Source organism: Thermobia domestica, chromosome 16, assembly GCF_964235325.1.
Source record: "Thermobia domestica chromosome 16, izTheDome1.hap1.1, whole genome shotgun sequence".
Classification (NCBI taxonomy): Eukaryota; Metazoa; Arthropoda; class Insecta; order Zygentoma; family Lepismatidae; genus Thermobia; species Thermobia domestica.
Genome location: NC_137469.1, coordinates 152,915,825 through 152,937,876, shown reverse-complemented (window position 1 = coordinate 152,937,876; position 22,052 = coordinate 152,915,825). Strand labels below are relative to the sequence as shown.

General features: G+C 37.1%; 1 protein-coding gene across 1 annotated transcript in view; it reads left to right on the top strand.

The window, feature by feature from the left end:
* The window catches only part of LOC145672658 (cell adhesion molecule Dscam1-like), a 439,482-nt gene that overhangs the window by 337,034 nt on the left and 80,396 nt on the right, over nt 1-22,052 (top strand). The window contains exons 7-8 of the mRNA XM_081741822.1: nt 14,619-14,915; nt 15,978-16,250. Coding sequence (XP_081597948.1) covers nt 14,619-14,915; nt 15,978-16,250 — 570 coding nt within the window. The remainder of the gene's footprint in view (nt 1-14,618; nt 14,916-15,977; nt 16,251-22,052) is intronic.

The window sequence follows — 22,052 nt, the reverse complement described above, 5'->3', positions numbered from 1 at the left end:
AACATTATCGCAGATAATTCTATTTTCAGTGAACATACATAGGATTTTTTTTTCTTTCGTTCTTAATAAAGCTACCAAGTATTACATAGTATTGTGTGTGTGGTAAAAGAGTCTTGGGTTCGAGTGAGGTTGTCGTGCGGTGATCGGAATGGGAAAATGTTTGTAGTGATTATAGATTTTAAAGTATTATGATGAAATGTGTAAATAGGCTGGGCGTAGATAGAGGAAACAGGGTGTTTGTAGAATATAGCGTCGTGGCAAATGAATATTAATGTGAATATGAATATTAATAAGTATATGAATATTGTAGTAAATGAATATAGAATATAGGACACCCATATAGTTAAATATATAGTAGCCCAGTGAATACTTCGCCGCGTGTTGATATATAGATATTGAATAGAGACGTATAACTACAAACATCTCAGGTTCTGACCCCTGCACCACAATATCACGCGGACCGGAGGGCGATATATAGTCGGACTACGGTAATACTTTGTAGTTTATGTGTCATAATAGTAATCAACCATAGTAATACCATCTGATAGAATGGGTAGCATCATATAATCGCTGACTAGACATATTGAATAATAAATTATGAAAAGACAATAGTAGTTAGACAACAGGGCTGTAGTGAATCATATCTTCTGGTCGGTTTTAAAAATAGAATGTACCACTCCGTGAGATTTTTTTTTTCTTCACGTTACCTACTCAGGCTAGCTTACAATGTTCATGGAGGCGACAGCTCTGACTGGGTACAGAATCAAAACAATTAGTTATTGAAATTTATTTTCGCGTACCCGGATGTCGACCCCTAGTCCCTTTAAGTATTTTCATTTCTTTTCTTAGTTTAATTAGACGAGGGAAATTAACGACATCCCAGACCGTGGCGTGTCTGCGCGGGGTAGCTATCGGTGAGGTTTGGCATAGAAATCACCGATCCAAAATTCAGTTTATTTAATTTTTTTTTATTTCGGCAAATCATTAGTTAGGGATATCTTAGATAATACTTCTATTCTAGTTTCATTACTGTCCTCGAACCTTCTTAGTTTTTCTAAGGGGTCGAATATTTTTTTTTTTTAGAGATTTCAAAATTGGGGACGCAGTTACCTGGTCCCTTTCCCCCCCTCCTTTTATCCTGCTGGTCTGGGCCGGATACGGGGATCGGATTTCAATCTTACAAGCCAACTCTTGTGGGATTGGGATCTGATGGACACAGAACTTGCATCCTTGGCAGCAGGACGCCCCTTGAGTCTACGTATTTGAGTAGACAACCCTTTTGGCATGTTAAGAATATTTTGGCTATGGATTTTGTTGAGAGCGAAATTCGACTTCTAACTTTGTAGCGTTAGTTATTTCTCACTTAAGTCTTTGGCGCCCCTATTCTTCGTCTTCCTTCTTCTCTATCTCTCTCTCTGTCTTCATTTCTTCAAGTGTTTTTTTTAATTTTTTCAACCTTCCCCCCCCAAGATTTTGAACTTGTTGCTTACAATTTATTTAACGTACAACTCTGATCTGAAATTACCAGCTGAGACGTTGCAAGACACGATTCATGAATGGAGTAGATAATGATTGGGTCCTCCATCACATTTTGACCTATCGCTGAAATGAACAAAGACTTAGTATTTGACGACACTTCGATTACGTTCTTTCACCGTCGTTCCTCTTAAGTTTCTTTTTAATCCATTGGTCACTTTCCTTTCTGTTTTGGTTTTCAATTACCTTGTAGTTAACCTGGGCCCAGAAATTGTATTTTGATTTACCTAGTTATATCTAGAAATGCTCTGTGTTGCGTGCCTGCCTCACAAAGTTTTTTTTCTTCATGATTTAAACACGAATTGATTATATAAAAGTTAAAAACTTATAGACGCGCGGTATCAGATAAAATTTAATTTGTTTCCAAATGTAATGTTGGAAGTCATTTGTTTTCTTGGACAATGTTGCAACCTTGTAAAATTTTATTGTTGGGGATGATTAATTTAAATGTGTGCGCATTTATTATAAATATATATATATATAGAGAGAAATAAATACTTCGAAATGTATGTGTAATTAGTATGTGAATATGATGTTAAAGTAAAAGTATGATATTAAATGTATTATGAATATATGTAAGAGCGCTCGTGTCTGTCCCCCTAGACGTGTATTGGTTGCTATAGTTTACCAGAAGTCTTCCGACGAATTTAAGAACGTAGATTTTGTTAAGAATACCGCCGTGCACTTAAGTAATTTTCCTTTTCTTCTGAATCAATGTAAGGGATAACCTCTGTAATTATATAATGGCATGCATTGGAAAAATATCGGCAGGTCTAAACGTAACCCCCATCATAACAAATATTATCCCTGGACAATTAACCTAAAACCATTGTGGAAAGTGCACCTTGAATCCTTTTCACCTACATGTGTATCCTGTGACTTGACCAGTTTTTTTTTTATCCTCAATTTGAACCATCATACTCCGTACACCTGTGGAAGATCATTTTTTTTTAAAATCCGAACCATATATAAACATATACGAAAGTGATCCTAATGAAAGGTCTCGTGAAGTGTCCCAGTGTTGGATAAATAACTTGAAATTATTCGATTAATAAATTTGGAAATAGACCGTCTAAGAGGAGAAACTTCCTCTAGTGAAAGTTATTTTCTCGAAATCCCTAGATGGGTATAGACGTAGCAGTGTGCGATTGCAGATATAAACTGTTACCAGTTACAAACCAAATATAGACGACGAATGGTTTTGTAAACCAATAGATATATATATATACATATAGAGATATATATAAATGACCACAAATTAAGTTAAATGGAGCGAAACGTTTTGGACACTACGACTAGTGCGTGAGTTGTGATTTGGACGCTCGAAATTATTAATATTTTAATATCTCGACGTGAGGTAGAGACTCATATAAGTTCTAATACACCAAAAAGTTTTTTTTTCTTCCCTCTTTGTCCAATTTTTTTTAAGTGAAATAAGTTTTTTTTCTTTTGCATATGTCGCAAATCATCATTTTGCTTTAGCATGCCTAAGATATGATACGTGTAATTATTTTGCTTTCCTTTCTTTTTCGTTTGTCAATATGATTGAATATATAAAAATTTACTAAAATATAACACTATGTACTCTATTAATATATAACCAAGAACTTGTGCTTTTAATATTTTCTTCATAATTATTTGTTTTGTCCTTTTTTTTTCACTATGAATGTAATAAACTATTTGTACCTTTGTAGTTAGTTGGTTTCCTTTAAACATATATACACTGTCCTGAGTGAGTGAGCGTGTGAATGCATGATAGATTTAATATAAGTAATTTTAGTGATATCATTTGTCATATTAACATCTGTAATATATGTGTCATGTTTTAATATATGTGTTAAGGTAAATAACCTAGGTCATGAAGGACCGTCACTAACGGTTTAAATCGGCTCGAGGAGTGAAGCAAAAATAGCAGGATAAGCCTACATACGACATCTTTCTTCCAGGAAGTTAAGACTTTTATTGATGCGATACATAAATTTATATTGAGTTGATAAGTTTGATTTTTTTTTTCCTCTTGGCTAATTCATATGTGTGGTCGATCCTAGAGGACAGAGTTCAGATGCTGGATAGTTATCAATCACCGGTTGGAATAACTTTACAAAGAATTAAATTTCACTTTTCTCATTTCCAGGTCTAGGTCTGGGCAACCCCATGATCGCGGTGCCTGGAGCTAGGTCTGGGTGGTATGAGGGAACATGTGTCTATTCCGAAGCATTCCAAAATTGATTAGTTGTTAATAACATTTAGAATGATTCATCTTTCAACGACTTTCCCGACCTTTTACTATATTTCCGGAATTATCCAGTAATCTGTTTCTCATTAAAATACCCTATTTTTTTTCTTTCTTCTTTACCTACCTCCTTCTTTTACCCTTCTACTTTCTTCTCTTTCTTTCCTATTTCTAAATGAAAGAAAACGGAGTCATGATTGAGAGTAGTCGCTATTGGCACGGTCAATAAGTTGTTTCGATGAGTTTTCTTCGGGAGTCCGATATGGAATAATTAACAATAACAAAAGGTTTATTGGAAGTTACTCTATTGGAAAATAATCTGGATTTCAATCAGTAAGTGATCTTTCGTAATCGTCCTCGTTAAAGAAAATTAATTTTAGCGACTCCTCTCCAACTCTACATTAGCTCTTTTATCTTCGTTAAATTTTTACGTATTCTTTCAATTTTGGCTAACCGTGACAGGATCTGTTGCCCTGGAAACGGCGGTTTCTATGGCGACGGACAGAAGTTTTCTTTCAATTGCTCCATGATCAGATAAGTATAATATATAGTTACTTGTATGGTTTATAATGGATGTGAAAATTATTTTGCCGTTTACAGTACTTCGATTTCTCAAACCGTTCCGGATATATGATAAACATTGCTTAAGTTCGACGATGGGTGTCGTGATTGCAAGGGGGAGCTATCCCCCTTACCATATTGACGTGGCAATGATCATGGAGCTAGAAAGATGAAACAAACGCCTGAACTGAACACAAACAAAAACGAGCCTAATTGCTGAACCATGCGTAGTTTTCGAGATCTAGCATGAAACATCAAAACAATGAAATATTTACGGGATACGACTATCGTCACGCGCGTGCTTTCTTCGCATTTTTACCATGTCCTCACTGTTTTCTCCATATAATACCAGTCATGATTTTTTTTTTTTTTTTTTGCAGTTTATTTATTTACATACAGAATTTCTTTGTGGCATAAGCATAAATTTTTAGCACTTTGCCCTCCTAAATATTACGCCCTAAACATGGCATCATAATCACAAACTTACACTTTCAGATCCCCACAAATCTATAGTGCCAGTAGTATCATAGGTGTTAATACTTCTATAGACTCTCTACATGCAATAGTATTCAGCCAAAACTTATGAACCCCCCACTTTATGCCATTCCTACTTACAGCCGCTTTAAAAGTGTAATTTTCTGGACTTTTTCTAGTGATTTCATGTATTGGTTTGCAACCCTGGATATTTATTTAGAAGCAAGAGTATATGTTTCCCATATACCTCATTCCCTCCTCTAAAATTCGTTTTTGTTTGGTGTTTGTCTGATACCTATGTCCTGAGCAACTGTTGTTTTCGTAAACGCTTGCAAATGCAAAAAATATCACTCCACCGACAACAAAGATGGCCGCCTTTCAGGAACACTTGTACATATGACAACGTGAATGATGTTACGCGTATTGACCTTCTGACCTTCTCATACACAAGGTTTATCACACTCCAATTTCTATAATTTTCGGAGATGGTCGAGTAACCATTTTCCCCATCTTTGGACTACTTCAGATGGATTGGCCCATTTCTTTTAACCCTTTTGATTAGCAAACATTGCATTCTTCTGCTGCAATGCATCACGGACACGCTGCGACTCCTTTGAGTACAGATTCACAGTGATGATGTGGTTGGTGGAAAGACCTTCTAACGCACATCTTCTGACTAGTCTACCAAACACTAATCATTATATTGCGTGTATGCAGAGATGGTTTTGAGGTTTGAGACAGGATCAAGTGGAAACAACCAAAGTCTGGTATGTTTGAGAGTGTCATACTGGACTCAGTATTCTTCACTCATGAGACGACACAGCAAAGATAAACATATTGTCTTTCTTTGTTCCTTTCTGTCTGCCGGCAATGTATGAGATACCAGTTTGTCTAGCTCTTACACATTATCTATGCTGTGAAAGTGAAGTCTTACTGTTTTCTCGGAAAGATGGAAACATTTAAATAGTTCACCATGAGTTTGACTGCTGTCCTCCTCTATAGCTGCCTTCAAGGTCTCGTCATCCAACATTTGTGATTGCCTAAAGCAGGAGTCTTCACAAAGACTCAGATTTACCAACCTGAACTTCTAGAAGCAATGCCCAAAATGTGTTAGTTCGCGTCATCCTCCTCAAATATCTTGTCTATTCGACGATATGATGCGGCTAATGAGAGGTCCTCTTTTAAGTCACGCAGCAAACAACCGTGAACAATCTGTTTCAATATCTCCATTTTTGTTCGATCTCTCTGTGAATTGTTAATCAAATTAGACGTCAAAAACAGCACAAGCTTCAGTGGTTACCTTGTATTCATTGAGATAGGGATATTTCATGCATCTTAGACTCGAAAGCAAGTCATTTACTACAATGTCATATAAGTAAAGTACAATTTTCCTCTTGCAATTAATCTTATCTTACGCTTGAGCTGACTTCTGTTACCAATTTACAGCGGCATTTAACTCTTAACCCTGTTCTAAAGCGTTCCTTGTCCATTTCACTTAGTTGTTGCATGATATCTTCATCCGTTTTCTCGATTGGAGTTTTGATGTCTTCTACAGCTTAACGTTGGATCAGAGACACGTGAACTCTAACCGAGAATCGACCCAGGGTCATAGCTAAAGGTGGGTATACTAACTAAATAACCCGAAAGGAGCTCCACTATAACATTGGTATCCCAGGTTTTGCTATTTTGAATTGAAGAGATGTATCGGAATGTATTTTGTCCGCCGATTCCGAAAATAACCTTCAAAATGTTGTATTACGTCAGATGTTTTTTCACAAGTCACGAAAATGTGGAAGAATGAAAAAGTGTATTTTTAAAATGATTTTGATATATAGCAAGGTTTGTAACATACTCAATAGCATTCTAGATGGACGAAATGATTTATAAGTCCATAAATACATATTTCAAAGCATACATATATAATATTCACCGCTGCGCTCCACTTAAAGATTTATCTTTTTGGATTTTCTTCTGTGCGTTTCAATATTGCAGTCTCTTTTTAACATCCAACAGTAGTCGGCCATCATATGGACAGTCCATCTTTTCTGTTATCTCTTTTCCAAAATTTAACGTCCTGATGTAAATGCTCGCCATTTTTTCGTAAATTCACCAAGATTGTTAGGAAGTAATTTTGATGGGCATGAAGAAAGTGTGCTTTTAAGCTCATGTTACGGCCAAATAGTTTATAACATTCCAATATCTCGCGACTGAAACGCTGTAATTTGCAGCCTCCGTGTTTCCCAAAACGTTTTGTGACACATTTCCAAATGCAGTCCATGCTTGCAATTCGGTCTCACTGATACTTTTCTTCGAATGGTTTTGTCCGCCATCAATTTTCTTATTTGTGGGCCTCTAAAAATGTCAGCTTTATTTTTTTCAGACATGAATGATGGAAATTTAACACCAAGGTACTAAAAGCATTTACTGTCTCTGCTTAAAGCTGTCACGAATTTCTTCATTAAACCTTGCTATATGTGAAACGCTGACAACAGAATTTTCGAGAGATCAACCAGTGAAACTGTAACAATGTTCTTTTCTCCAGGTATAAAAGTACGTCTGACTGGCCACTGTTTCCGACCCCACTTCAGTTCTTGCTCTGGAGTCTCATTCACACAAAAAGCAAGAGTATTTTGTGTATCTTTCTTCTTGACCGAGCAATATTCCAGTCACCTTGAAATCCTCGCACATAGACCATTTATAATGTTTGTACTGCACGTTTTCCGGCAGAAATTAAGGATTTTCGTGCGTCTCCTTCATGGAACACAAACAACAATCCTTCCCTTTAGAGCATATTGTAACATGCTATAAACTTTAATATATATCAATGTCATTAAAAAGCGTGTTTGTTTAATTTTCACATTTTCGGGATTTGTGAAAAAAGCTGCCGTAATACAGAACTTTGAAGGTCATTTTCGGAATCTGCAGAAAAAATCCATTCCGATAGAAAATCTTATTTCAAAACAACAGAAAAAAGTTGAAAAAATGCATATCACTGTAATTTATGTTTGAAAGGATATTATATACGAAGCGTGTTTTTTAAGTAAGGTCCGTTTTCTTGTAGACACTAGTAGTTCGCGCGCATACCACAACGAGCGTGTGCGTCGTGTACCGGCATGTCTCTGGAACAACTGTGCTCAGTTTCAGCTCTGTAGTTGACCTATACTGTTGTGTTCTGTGCTTTCACAATGTTTAAGACTATCAAGTCGCCCGCCGCGTGTAAGGTTCGCTCAGTGATAAGGTTTTCGTCAGCAAGAAACCTGTCTGCTGCAGAAATTCATCGACAGATTTGCGAAATGTACGGTGATACTGTTATAAGTGCAAGCAAAGTGCGTAAGTGGGTACGAGAATTCAAAAATGGCCGTGACAACGTCCATGATGAGGACCGCTCCGGTCGCCCTCCTTCGATTACACACGATTTGGTAGCTTCAGTTGAAGCGAGGGTTCGTAAGAACAGGCGTTTCACAATGACAGGTCTCTCAAACGAATTTCCTGACGTGTCGAGACCAGTGCTTTACAAAATTGTTTCTGAACACCTAAAGTTTAGGAAACTGTGCTCCCGCTGGAACCCGAAACGATGTGAAAACGGCAGTGAACTCTTGGTTATCGGAGCAGGCGGCAAGTTTTTATGAAGAGGGTATTTTGAAATTGATTGAGAGGTATGATAAGTGTTTGAATGAACTTGGCAACTATGTCGAAAAATAGAGCAAAGTATGTACTTTCTAAAAATACATTTACTTTTTTGAAATAACCTTTCACTGTGTACTTATGTTCAAACGGACCTTACTTAAAAACACGCCTCGTATGATCATAAGAGAGTTGCCTTCTGTTCCTCTAATTTGAATGGTGTCCGTGGCTTAGTCTCTTCCTTGATTTTTCCAAGTGCTATAATTCTAATTATTAGTGAAGTTTCTGTTATTTTTAGTGATTCTGCCGAAGCTTTTGTCTTTTGCTAGATTCATTGACTTTGCCAGTTGCTTCTGTAGATCCCGCATTTGACGTTAGGAATAATATGCTTTCTTCGTTGGTTGTTTTACTCTTGTACTTTATGGCTTTTATATGATTGTTCCTGTTGCGTAGGTCAGAAGTGTGGGAAGTTCGGTTGCTGACTCTTTGGGATATGCTTGCATCCCTTTATTTTTTTCTAATTTTCTCCTTTACTATATGATTTTCACCTCTCATTTATACGTCCAGTTTCATCTTCGATGTTCTCCGTGTTTTCCTCAAATCAAACTTGGTTGACTAACTATCGTGTCAGTATAGTGTATTTTTTAAATGTATGTATTATGTAGTAATAAAATAGGCATACAAATCATTTTACATTATATTTTGAGTTTAATACAACATTTATTTGTATTGTTTGGAGGAAATGCTACAATATTACTCCAATCAAATGCTCTATCACCTCCATAAAAGTAAGTTCCACAAAACAAATATAATGGGGAAGAGGTGTAAATCTTATCCATTATTTTTATCATTGGGGGAAGCTTCTACAATATACGTTATTTGTTCTTCACCCATTTATACTCCTTCATGTATTACTGCAGAACAATAATAAAAGAACCCTAGCACAAATCATTCTTATATCTTCGTACCCAATAAGTTTACTACACTACCGAAAAGCGACAGCACCCGGGAAAGGTATCTGAGAAGTTAATACGTAATGCCCGGATTCGTTCGTTTCAATTAGTAAAGTAGACTGAGTATCACTCAGGTTTCAAATTGAATGTGTTAATATGGACGGTTAAAGTTAAAGTGGTGTAAGTCATATTTTCTTTGCTTTTCAGAAGTTAACGTAAAAGGTACTATAATAAATTCGGGAACTAAACAGTCGTTTCCTTTATCACTAGAATTTCCACTGCCATCTGTTGGTAATTGAATGAAGGTCTGACTTTCGTTTCCTGTTAACAGACTGACTTATCTAGTTCAGATTTCTGTGTCTATAAGTCTTCCTTTTCGAAAAAATAACTTACACCATTGTAACTTTAACTCCCGTATACATATGTATTACAAGTTAGATGCTCGTCCACCAACATAACACCTTAGTTTTACAGGTTGCCTATCTTTCTGCACTTTTAACCCGCCTTATGCAGAGTCGTTTTGACGTATGATTAGAGTCATACTAAAGGTCTGACTACTGTAGGAAACATACAGTATGTTAGTCGAACTCTTTAGTATGGCATTAATTACTCTTCAGAACGACTCTGCATAAAACACAACAAGCTTATTGTACAAAAAATGAAATGAAATCTTTAGTTTTACGTCCTACAGTTATGCCGGTTAGGCTAAAGGAGACAGTGATGATGAGAGATGGGTGAAATGGTGGAATGAAGAAAGTGGGAGGAAACGGGAGAACCCGAGAAAACCCACGACGAGCACTGAGTTTGTCCACCACAAATAGTCCACACAGCGCGAGCTGGGATCGAACCAAGGACCCTAAGCACCGAAGGTGAAAGCTCTACCACAGAGCCACCGCGCCCCCAAGCTTAATGTACACTTAGTCGTTGATGGATACGACGTACTAAGTCGATTTAATGATAAGTCGGCCATGTTGTAGCCTACTATGAAGTACAGAATAAAACAGCATTTTGATCAATCGTCGGCCTCACGCTGAGGCTTTATAAGAGATTCAAGCGTTACTAGAAGCAACTGTGGGTACGGTCTTGATGCCTCTAAACGACACCATAATGTTCAACCGAGTTAGTTCTTAGACATTTTAAATTATTTTTTTTTTCTAAACTTACAATGTAGAAACATATTGCTGTTTTCATGTTCAAAATTTTGTATGCTTCTTTAATCTTAGAACGATTAGTTCTTTTGTAGAAGTGGTATACAAGGTCTGTATGATAAGTAATGAGACTCGCCGCGCCGCGGCGCGCGTGTCGCTGGAGCGGGTTTGTCGGTGATGGAGGATGTAGGGGGGGGGTCCGAGCAAAGCAACGCACCGCGCGTCAGTTGGCTCCGAGCCTTAGTGGAGCGCGGACAAGCCTTGGACAAAGCCCTTGTGAACATTCTTGTCACGGCGGAAAATCAACAAACATGGAGGGTTCCATCGAACAGCGTTATGCGATCAAATTTTGCGTTCGCCTGGGGAAAACGGCTACTCAGACGCTTTCTCTCATCACGGAGGCCTACAAAGAGGAAGCCCTATCCAAAGCCCAGGTGTTTCGTTGGCACAGTGCGTTCCGGAACGGCCGGGAAAGCGTTGAGGATCTGGAGAGGGCTGGACGCCCGACAACAGTGACTACGGACGAAACTGTGGCAAAAGTGAGGGATCTCCTGAACTCAGACCGTCGATTATCGTTGAGATTGATTGCTGATGAACTCGATATGAACCACACAACAGTGCACAAGATTGTGACGGAACAATTGGGAATGAGAAAAATCTGTGCGAAACTGGTGCCGCGAGTGTTGACTGACGAACAAAAGCAACGACGTGTTGATTGTTGTCAGGAACTGTTGAACCTCATGAACAGTGACCCTAACTTTGAAGATGACGTCATAACAGGTGACGAGTCGTGGGTGTTCCAGTACGACCCTGAAACGAAACGTCAAAGCGCGGAGTGGCACACTCCTGCGTCCCCGCGCCCCAAGAAGGCCAGAATGTCGAAGTCAAAGGTGAAAACAATGTTGATTGTTTTTTTGACAATGTGGGGGTGGTCCACAAGGAGTTTGTACCCCAAGGACAAGCCGTCAACGCCGCCTTCTACAAACAAGTCCTTGAGAGACTGCACAGGAGCGTCAAGCGGAAAAGACCGGCGATCGCTAGCCGGTGGAAGTTGCATCACGACAATGCCCCTGCCCACACCGCCTTCTTAGTGACCTCCTTTTTGACCCGGATTGGGGTGGAAGTCCTTCCACAACCACCCTACAGCCCAGATGTGAGCCCGGCCGACTTCTTCCTCTTCCCGAAGCTGAAGCCACGCTTGAAAGGAACCCGTTTTGCAGACGTCACAGCCATCCAAGCAGCCGTGACCACATTTCTAAAGGACATGCCGGCTGCTGACTTCCAGGGGGCGTTTGCAGCGTGGAAACATCGATTGCAGAAGTGCATCGACGCAAGAGGAGAGTACTTCGAAAGCTTTTAAGTCCCTGTACAGATCAGATCAATAAAACAATGTTTCCAGACCTGGTCTCATTACTTATCATACAAACCCTGTATCTGTTATTAATGTTAATATTTTTCATATTATTACTATTGTAGACCCCTGATAACAATACATGTAATAATAAACATCTAACCTAACATTTACACTGACTTTTCCTGTTTCTTTTCTTTCTTTCTTTTTTCTTTGTATTATCACTAATATGAACATTGGTCTTATAATCTTGTTTTCGTATACCAGACCAATGTTCATGTCAGTTTCGAATAAACCTACCATGTCTTTAAAAGAGAAGATTAAGATCTCCGCCCTCCTTTTTAGTTTTCGTACACATAAAAGTCATACGGTACACATTTTATAATTTTGCGATTCTGGGTATTACTGACAAGTGTATCTGCCCCACATACATACGACATTCATACGTCTTGATTTCATTAAGTTCTTATGCTTAAGGTTGAGATTCTTAATGGGGATTTCACCCACATCCTCGATAGATCATTTCAATAAGATCAGTCAACCACGCGAACATGATGCACTTCCTCATATTATAAACTATTTCATAGTGCATTCAAACTGAAACCAGCAAGCTCACCTGTACCTAATACAATTCTTCGATATTGTTGGAAGAATCTTCAGTGGCGAGTCGAGTCGAGAACAGTGCTATTCAACAATCAGTGTGTTTTAGAATTCCAAACTATGCTGTATATATAAGTGTCGGAAGTCTTATGCAATGGTTATGTCCATCCGTCCGTCGAGAGGTATCAGAGAAAAACAGTAAGAAATATCGAGATACGTTTTTCAACAGTTGATTCAGCTCCCCAAGAATAGGTCTTATGTCCTCCTTCAACCCTCTCTTCAGGGCCACGGTGGCTCAGTGGCAGAGCGTTCATCTGTGGTGCTTGGGGTCCCGGGATCGGTCCCAGCCCCCGCCAAGTGAACTTTGTGGTGGACAAACAGCGTGTGCGTGGGTTTTCTCGGGGTTCTCCCGTTTCCTCCTACTTCATTCATTCCACCATTTTATTCATTACTCATCATCACCGTCTCTTTTAGCCTAACCGGCATAACTGTGGGACGTAAAACTCAAAGATTTCATTTTTCATCCCTCTGTTCAAACCTCAAGTGGCTCAAATTAACTATTACTGGCTTCAACATTCGCCACCATAGAACAAAAATGGTATTAATAGTGATGAGCTGTCTGTGACCAATTCAGGGTGTATGAGAACGTATCACCACAACCCACAACACTCTACCGAAACCGGAAGTGGTTGAGATATTCTACTACTACCAGTTTCAATACTGATTTTCGCAGAGCAGAAACGATCGAGACGCTGTTTTTATTTCTTGCAATCGATTCAGAGTTCAAAAAGTAAATTCCATTTTCTCTCCTCAACCCATACAAAGTAATCCCATTTTGATATGGATTCCACGTGTAAGAATCAGGTTCTATCTTTGATCCTATTAATCAATTCAAACCATTAGTTACAGATGTTACTTCATGTTTGAGTATTGAATTCGCAAAATTTGGAAGTCAAATGTAGTTTTACATTGTGAAGCGAGAGTCACTTTTCTTCCATTGTTCGTAGTAATTGACGTGTTTGTATGTTCCTGGACGTGCGAATGGGCTGGAAAATATTGTACGTGTCTGGATTCACTGAAGAGGATTCTCATGTAGCAATCTAGTAAGGAAGAGCAGCAATTAATCACACAACTCGCTTACCTTTAGTCTTTGTTCAGGAGACTTTGACTAGTGGTACATACATGATCTCAACAGTGATCTTGAACATTATCTGCAAATTTACGGGATCCCATCTTCCAGCGGAATAATGAGAGTCTTCATACGATCAGGGCAACAGAGCATGCTCTGCTTGCTATATCTTATCTTGGCCTGCTACATCTGCAGACCTAAACCCTATCGTGCATGTGTAGGTCATAGTGGGTTTTCCATGACCTGTAGGTGAATTCCAGCAATGACTAACGCAACTACGCCACGCTCTACAGTAAGTACGGAATCCTATACTATACCAAATAAATACACAAAATCAAAGTGCCCTGCCTTTAATCTGCTTGTGTCTCGGCTTGGAGTGATTTCACGTGCTATTAGAGTGAATACTTGCGTGTGTTTTAAACACCCTGTATGCCATATATGGGATGTTTCACGAACTATATTAGAAATATTATGAGCTATCATCACCTTCTGTTTGTGTGTGAGCTTTGGAGTAGATCCGTGAATATGATGTGTGACAGTGAAATATTTCATTTAGTATTTCTATTATTCTTATGTTAACTGTTAGTTAAATATTTATTTTTAACAAAATTAATACCATCTTTTACAATCTCTTTTGAAAATGATTTTGCTTCGAGTATTCATATTAAGTCAACTTCTGTAAATACCATACAGTTACTCGTTTTTTCTGGTGTTTCCTCATATACAAATGCTATTTTTTTTCAAAGAAGAAGAAAAACAAAGATAGAGCTCCTTTCTTTGTACTTGTTTAGGTGCCAAAACGAACTCATTTCAAAAGTCCCAGTTATGCAATAAATGAAATCAGTTACTGGCATACAGTTGCAATGTTTAACTGCCACTTGGCTTCATTATTGCATATTTATAGTATCTTATAAAACGTCTTATTCGGGCAGTCTACCAATTTCTCGTTAACTAACATTTGAATCCAATATGTTTTTAAGCTTCTTAAACTTAATAATTTTTATTACAGCTGTTGCTCCAGAACTTCAGTCAACGTTCATCGAACAAACGCTTCAACCAGGGCCTCCATTGTCATTAAAATGTATAGCCACTGGAAATCCTCCTCCGCGGATAACTTGGTTGCTAGATGGTGCTGAACTTGGCCCTAGAAGTGGTTATGTACTCGGAAGCTATCTGGACTCCACTGGAGATGTGGTTGGACATCTCAATATATCCCGGTCTCATGTGGAAGATGGAGGATTATATTCGTGTGTTGCTCGTAATATGATGGGAACAGTGGAACACTCAGCACGTCTTAACATATATGGTAAGTGATGCATGTTTTACTTATCACAATGCTATTTCTTTAGTTTCTGGCATACAGTTAACAAGAAACTTTAGATGGAATTTATTCACATATTGAGGCGATAGCTAACGTTTAAATTATAAATATCTCCGTTTATCATTTTATCTTTACAAGCTAAAGCTTAATGACCCACTGTTTTATCCAAAGAAACTGTTCATCCAACTCTTTGTAGAGCCATATGGTCAAATACCATGCTCTCATTATAGTCTTCCGATTCATATGCTTGAAAATATATTGAAGTCTCCCAGAAAATTTGCATGTACAAAGACAGTCACTTTTCTAGAATAGATAAAAGTCATGGAATATAGTTAGTTGCAACAGTTCTTTACTAAATCTTAGATAAAGTTCGTTCCACACTCAACTCGAACCAGCCCACGTAAATTGTAAGTAGCAAAATGTTTTCCTTACCACTGGGAACCGGTTCAGAATTTCTTATTTTGTCATCTGGACATACAATGATGATTCCTAAATAAATAGGTTGGAGTGTATATCCAACATATTTGATCGCTGGTTATATTCCTCATGAAAAGTCTTGTTATTGTTCACGTCATTTCGAAATGTCTTTTATATAAAACTACGTTCCATGCAGTTTCCGAGCTACGAATCAGTACTAATGCCCGGACAATTAAGGACAAAACTTCCCAAAATTGGCAGAAACAGGTAACATACCCATATGGAATGTATGGGTAGTATATATTTACAAAGACAGTGTGCACGTGCACCAGTGCACCCCTAAATCCTTTATATATATATATATATATATATATATATATATATATATATATATATATATATATATATATATATATATATATATATATATATATATATATAAAACTTTTTAAATGGATTCGTACACTTGAAATGATTTATCCTCTTCTGTATTTTCGTAAATTGTTATACTGATTTTTAGTATTAGCTTATATCAATTTCAACTCAGTGTCAAAGTTGTACATTATAAGTTTGTTTTCTGTTGCTTCAACAAAAAGTATTAATTTAGTTTCTTTCTTTGTTATGACATAGGTCCCCCATCTGCAAGGCCGCCGAGAAACGTGACAGTGGTTGCTGGAACTGATGTGTATTTGCGGTGTCCCGTGGCTGGATTTCCAATTTCCAGTGTCACGTGGCAACGAGACGGAGAAACTCTTCCATCACATCTCAGACATAAAGTTTTTACAAACGGTACACTTTTAGTAAGACAAGTTGAAGGTAGATCAGACAGAGGGCTCTACACATGTCTAGCTGCTAACAAGCAAAGCCAATCAGCTCGTGGTCACATCACACTTGATGTTATGAGTAAGTAGTTAATAACAATATTTGCATTGCTTATAACTTAATGAATGTTCTACAGACACACGTTTAATTGGCCTTTCTTAAAGTACAAACAATCCAACTAATAATTGTTAAGTTATAAATCTCTCTTTTTAGCATCTAGAATATTTTCGTCTGCTTAGAAGCAGTTCAAACGAATTCCACATTGGTAGTGTAATACGTGTATTATGGTGTTTGCTTTTCAGTGCATATAATTACTTTTCATTCTTCGATTTGGGGTTTCCTTTTCCATTTGTTGATTGATATTAGTTTCATTTTCAGCGCCAAGCCTACATGAGATGGGACCTACTGTTTAAACAGAGTACGAGTGCTGAGGTTAAAAGGATTCAAATGATTTACTTCACAAGCAATCGAACTCAGGACCATGAACGTAGAGACTGTAGATTGTGAAACGTTATTCTCATTGAATATTTTCTCATGAGCTGAACAATTCCGGTATCTTTATTTTTACTCTAACACAAACTATGACAAAGTTATGAACTTCTTTTTATTGTGTTAGGGAATATACTAATGCAATATGGCTTTGACATGCTTTAGCTCAAACTCCCCATTCAAAATTTGGTTCCTAAATTTACGGAGGGGTATCTTGAACCACGTGATACGTATCTTCCAAACACTAAAGAACCTGTACATTCGCAACATTGAAGCTACAGTACTGCATATAAGTTGTTGCTTTGTTATCCTAAATTTTGAGATGAACTCATCTTGGGCACGTGATGTATAATTCAAATAACACAAAAACCTACGCACTCATAACATTCAAGGTATGACACAGTTCAAAAATGATTTTTAGTTCAAGCAAACTCGCATCCTCATTTAAGAAGGTTTTAAATGTTTGGCGTGTACCTTGAGCAGAATGACATCTAACTTTCAAATACATTCAAAATATTTAAGTTACGATATAGTTCAAAATTTATTAGTTCAATTCAATCAAACTAGCGACTCAATTTGTTTCCTAAATATTGGAATTAGTACTTTGGACCGACGGACAGTTATCATTCAAATACACTCAAAAATCTTACATTCACAACATTCAAATTATGACATAGTTTCAAAATTATTATTGTTTTGTTTTACCTCAATCTAATTTGCAGCATAGTTTAACTTGGTTTTTAAAAGAAGTGTACATTGGTCCGATTGTCACTCATCTTTCAAATACAGCCACGGTTAGCTATGAATCAGTTTCTGAATTATCATGTTTCGTTCAACCAAAGTCACAATCTAATTTAATTTGCTTTTGAATTTTTGAAGTATACCTTGCATCGGGTGACACCTATCTAACAAATCCAGGGATCTAACATTCAGAGTGACATAATACAGTTCTCTATCATTTTTAAAAGTATATTTATAGCAATTTCATATTCAAAGGTGAAGTAAGACGTCCTACCAGGGTGTAGCGAACCCAAGCATACTGGAAATCGAATCCGGGATTTCCTATATCCAACGCACCGGGGTTATCACCGAATCGCAAATACCGCGCCAAGAATCGAACCCGGGAACTAGTAAACACTCTATGCAAAATGACAGATATAGGTAACATTTTTATTCTTCAAGAAATGGGATATATTAAAATAATCGTGAAATTCAAAATCGTAAAATAATTCTATATTTCCGATAAATCAAGCAGAAAAGAAATTGACCTACAGTACACGCAGGAATATACAGTAACTATCAATATATTTTCTATCCCTTTCCTCACGGGAGTAAAAATTCTTAGATTATTTTCATGAAACCGTTTTCTCCACACTACATATAACATGTACAAAACATTTTTATTTTAAAAAATGCGTGGATCCATCGTAGGTTCTGAGAAAGTGGACCCGCATATTTGTGCGTTTTGAAGCCGTAGTGAGCTGAAAAATGAAAACTTCTCGCTTGTGTAATACAGAAAAGCTACCCGCACGATTATGAGAGTTCGGGCGGAGAAGATTATATCAAAATTTGAATATTTATACGAATCAAAAGCTTACAGTACTAGATGTGGAATTCTATGATCGAGTTTTAAGGATATTAGGTTTATTTTCTGTAATCTATTCGTTAATTCTAACCGATCACAGATCTATGAGATTCACAATTTTACATATGCAATATTGAAATCGGTCGTCTTATGTTTCGAAACCTATTGAAGAAAGTATACTCAAACATTTTCTATGAGATGTCATAAGCGACACACCGATTTATTTCCTATTGTATGTTTTATCTGCAACCTGACTCGATAAAAAAAACTAGTAAGAAAGGAAGAGAGTGAGAAAGAGATGATGAAGGTAAATTTCCTTTCAATTTCCAGTAACAAATGCTTTTATTGTGACAACATAAGCTACTGACTGACACAATTTTTACCATAAAATTGATAATAATAATAATAGTAATAATAATAATAATAATAATAAAAATAAAAGTAATAAGTGCTTCTACCTTTATCACACACAAAAGGTAGAATTCATTTTCTATTTCTGTCTACATATTGGTTGCTAAGTAAGGACAGAGTCCAATCATCATGAATAAGAAATGTTATAATTGCAAAATATTTACTAGAATTCATTGAATTTGCTTCCTGAAATTAACTTACTAAACAAGTAAAAAATAAGATAATATCTTCATTGCTTTAATCATATTGATTACGTAAGTGTGGCGTAGGTTTGCCCACTTACGTAAATTATTGATAAGAAAGTCGCTAAAGAAAGACAAATCAACAAAGACATAATTGTGAGACAGGTTCGAGTTTTTTCTATTGTGTGGAGTAGTAGCTTCAGTTCATACATGTCAAGATTATAAAATGAAAGAGCAAGGCAAACGAGTTGTTCCAAAAGTGCAAATGTAAAGCTTGTATGTTTCACATACAAATTTACCTTTGACTAAGCTTTATGTCAGAGGGTACGGTGACACAAAATATACAGTGTACAATGATACTGTAGTTCTATGCACCTCTACCAAATTTTTATTTTTGGCAGATTTCAAAAAACTAATGATCATACCACTAGTAAAGAGCACCCACGCTTGGATACATTTCTAAATGCGCTTTTCATACTAATTTGAGGATGTCACAAAAAAAAAAATAAAAATAAAAAAAAAATAAAAAAAAAATCCTAAAAGTTGGGATCTTTGAATTAACAGTTATGCTAATGCATATGCTTCGATATATGCCTAATTATGCCTTTTACACTAATTGAAGGATTTTTAATCCAATTAAACCATTTTCAAACATATCCGGCCATGGAGTCACGAAGGAAACTATGTTTTATTTTAAATCTTTTTATTCCAAATATGGGATCACTTTTCTAGGCACTCCATGGGCATGAATGTTTATAAGCAACTTCATAAAATTCAGAGTCCTCAAATTAGTATAAAAATTGTAATTAGAAATTTATCCAAGAGTAGGCACTTCTACCATTACAATAAGCGGTACTTCAAAGATTCCAATATTGAGGAGTCAATCCATTCTAAGTGATCAAGCATGTGCCGCTCGACCATCTCCAAAAAATCTAATTTTTTCATGAATGATTATCCTGTATCAGAGTACTTCAAAACCACAATTAAATGTTTTTTTACATGTCATGGCGACACAACGCCTGCCGCCATTTTGCGATTTTTCGATTTTAGGAGTTTACGTTGTTTTGAATATCTGAGCGTGTATATGTCCTACCAAATTGAAAATAACTGGACGTCTCTAACTCGTGCAGAGCTACAACTTTGATCTCTTAACATTTTTACATAAAACCACTTGAAAGGGGTGAAATCAGGGTCTGCAGTAGCAACATTTTTGGACATTGCAGACATGTTTGGGAACAGAAAACAACTGACGTAAAGGTTTGAATTTGTGCGTGCATGCAGTCTGGCGTCATAAGTTAATACACAGAAATTTACAGACCTGTAGCTGCTCCCAAAAGCCTGCAAAAAATTCGTAAAGTTGAGAAATTATGCCAATTTGGCATGTTTCACTGTCCAATATCTCCAATGAACCTAGATGAAAAAATCTGAAATTTTGGGAATAGTTAGTTTTTTAGCATACCATAACACACAACAAAGCGCTTTTTTTAAACAGAAGGGGGTCAAAGTATTATGTAATAACGTTATACTCTAGGAGGATGAATGGTTAATCCAGTCAAGGTTATCAGGCTCGTTTCTTTCCTCTAGTTGTGACACTATCTTATCACACCCACAGCAGCACTGGTAAAGAATGCCGCTATCAACAGAAGGCGAGGAAAGTCAAAATGCACACTTGAAAAAAAAGGTCCGTAACAACTCCTTGCTCTTGCTGCTTGCTATATCAGTAATATTCAATCATGTTTATTCTTGTTTTAGCTGTCAACCCATGCAGGAGACTGTTGTCCTTTCGTTTGATCTACATTCCCAAGTCGGTGAACACTTACTCGCTGTGAACACTGACTGCGGGACACTGACACAACAACAAATTTCCAGCTGAATTTATGAACGAAACACCTCCTAGAGTATGACGTTATTACATAATACTTTGACCCCCTTCTGCTCAAAAACACAAAATGTGCTATGCTGTGTGTTATGGTATACTAAAGGAGTAACTATTAACAAAATTTCAGATTTTTTCATCTAGGCCGATTGGAGATATTGGACAGTGAAACATGCCAAATTGGCATAATTCCCTAAATTTACGAATATTTGCAGGTCTTTGGGAGCAGCTACAGGTCTGTAAATTTTTGTGTATTAACTTATGACCTCAGACTACAAGCACACACAAATTCAGACCACTACACCAGTTGTTCCCTCTACCCAAACATGCTTCAATGTCCAAAAATGTTACTACTGTAGGCCCTGATTTCACTCCCTTCAAGTGGTTTTAGGGGAAAATGTTAAGAGATCAAAGTTTCAGCTATGTACGAGTTGGAGAAGTCAGCTATTTTCAATTTGATAGGACAAATGCATGCTGAGATATTCAAAACAACATAAACACCTAAAATCGAAAAAGTGCAAAAAAGCGGCTGCCGCTGTGTCGCCATGGAATGTTCTAAAAAAATAATTAATTGTAGTTTCGAAATACCCCAATGTAGGTTAAACATTCATGAAAAAAATTAGATTCTTTTTTGAAAAGGTCGAGGGGTTGTTTTTCTTTTCTCTCGATCATTGGCATGGATTGACCCTGAGGTCATTTTCTCGTGAGCACATGAAGGTATATTTTTTAGAAATATTTTCATTGGATGTAGCATAATTAGTGTAAAGGGCTCATTTAGAAATTTACTCAAGCGTGGGTAATTTTTACTATTGGCACGATTGTTAGTTCTTTAAGGGTGGTCTTCCAGAATATTATGGGAGTAGGCCTGGTACCTCAGTCTCAGTCCCAAGAATCAATGTACTCCTTCATAGGACCTATGATGAAATAAATCTATAATTTAGAAGACGAAAACCTTCCAAGCTCAGAATTCGTTGACATCCTACGGAACAAGATAGTCCATCTGAATTTACATATGAAGCTCTCCCGGACTCTACCAAATTTTTATTTCTGACATTTCCCAAATATTAAGGTGGTGCTACGGGAGGGATAAAAGTGGACTTGAAAAGGTGGGGGGACGATAGGTAGCGGCATGACGCCACACTGTTCTCCTGCTTATCTTTGCCCATTGTCATTTTTAGGAACTGTGGGGACGCGATACATATATTTTCGAGATGGGGGACGGCATCCCCTCGCGTTCCCCCTCACTTTTACCTCCTGGTCCTACCACAATTTTACGTGATGAATAAAGCTACCACTGTTGAGATGGATTAATGTGCTTCTCGCAAAATGTATTTTGTGAA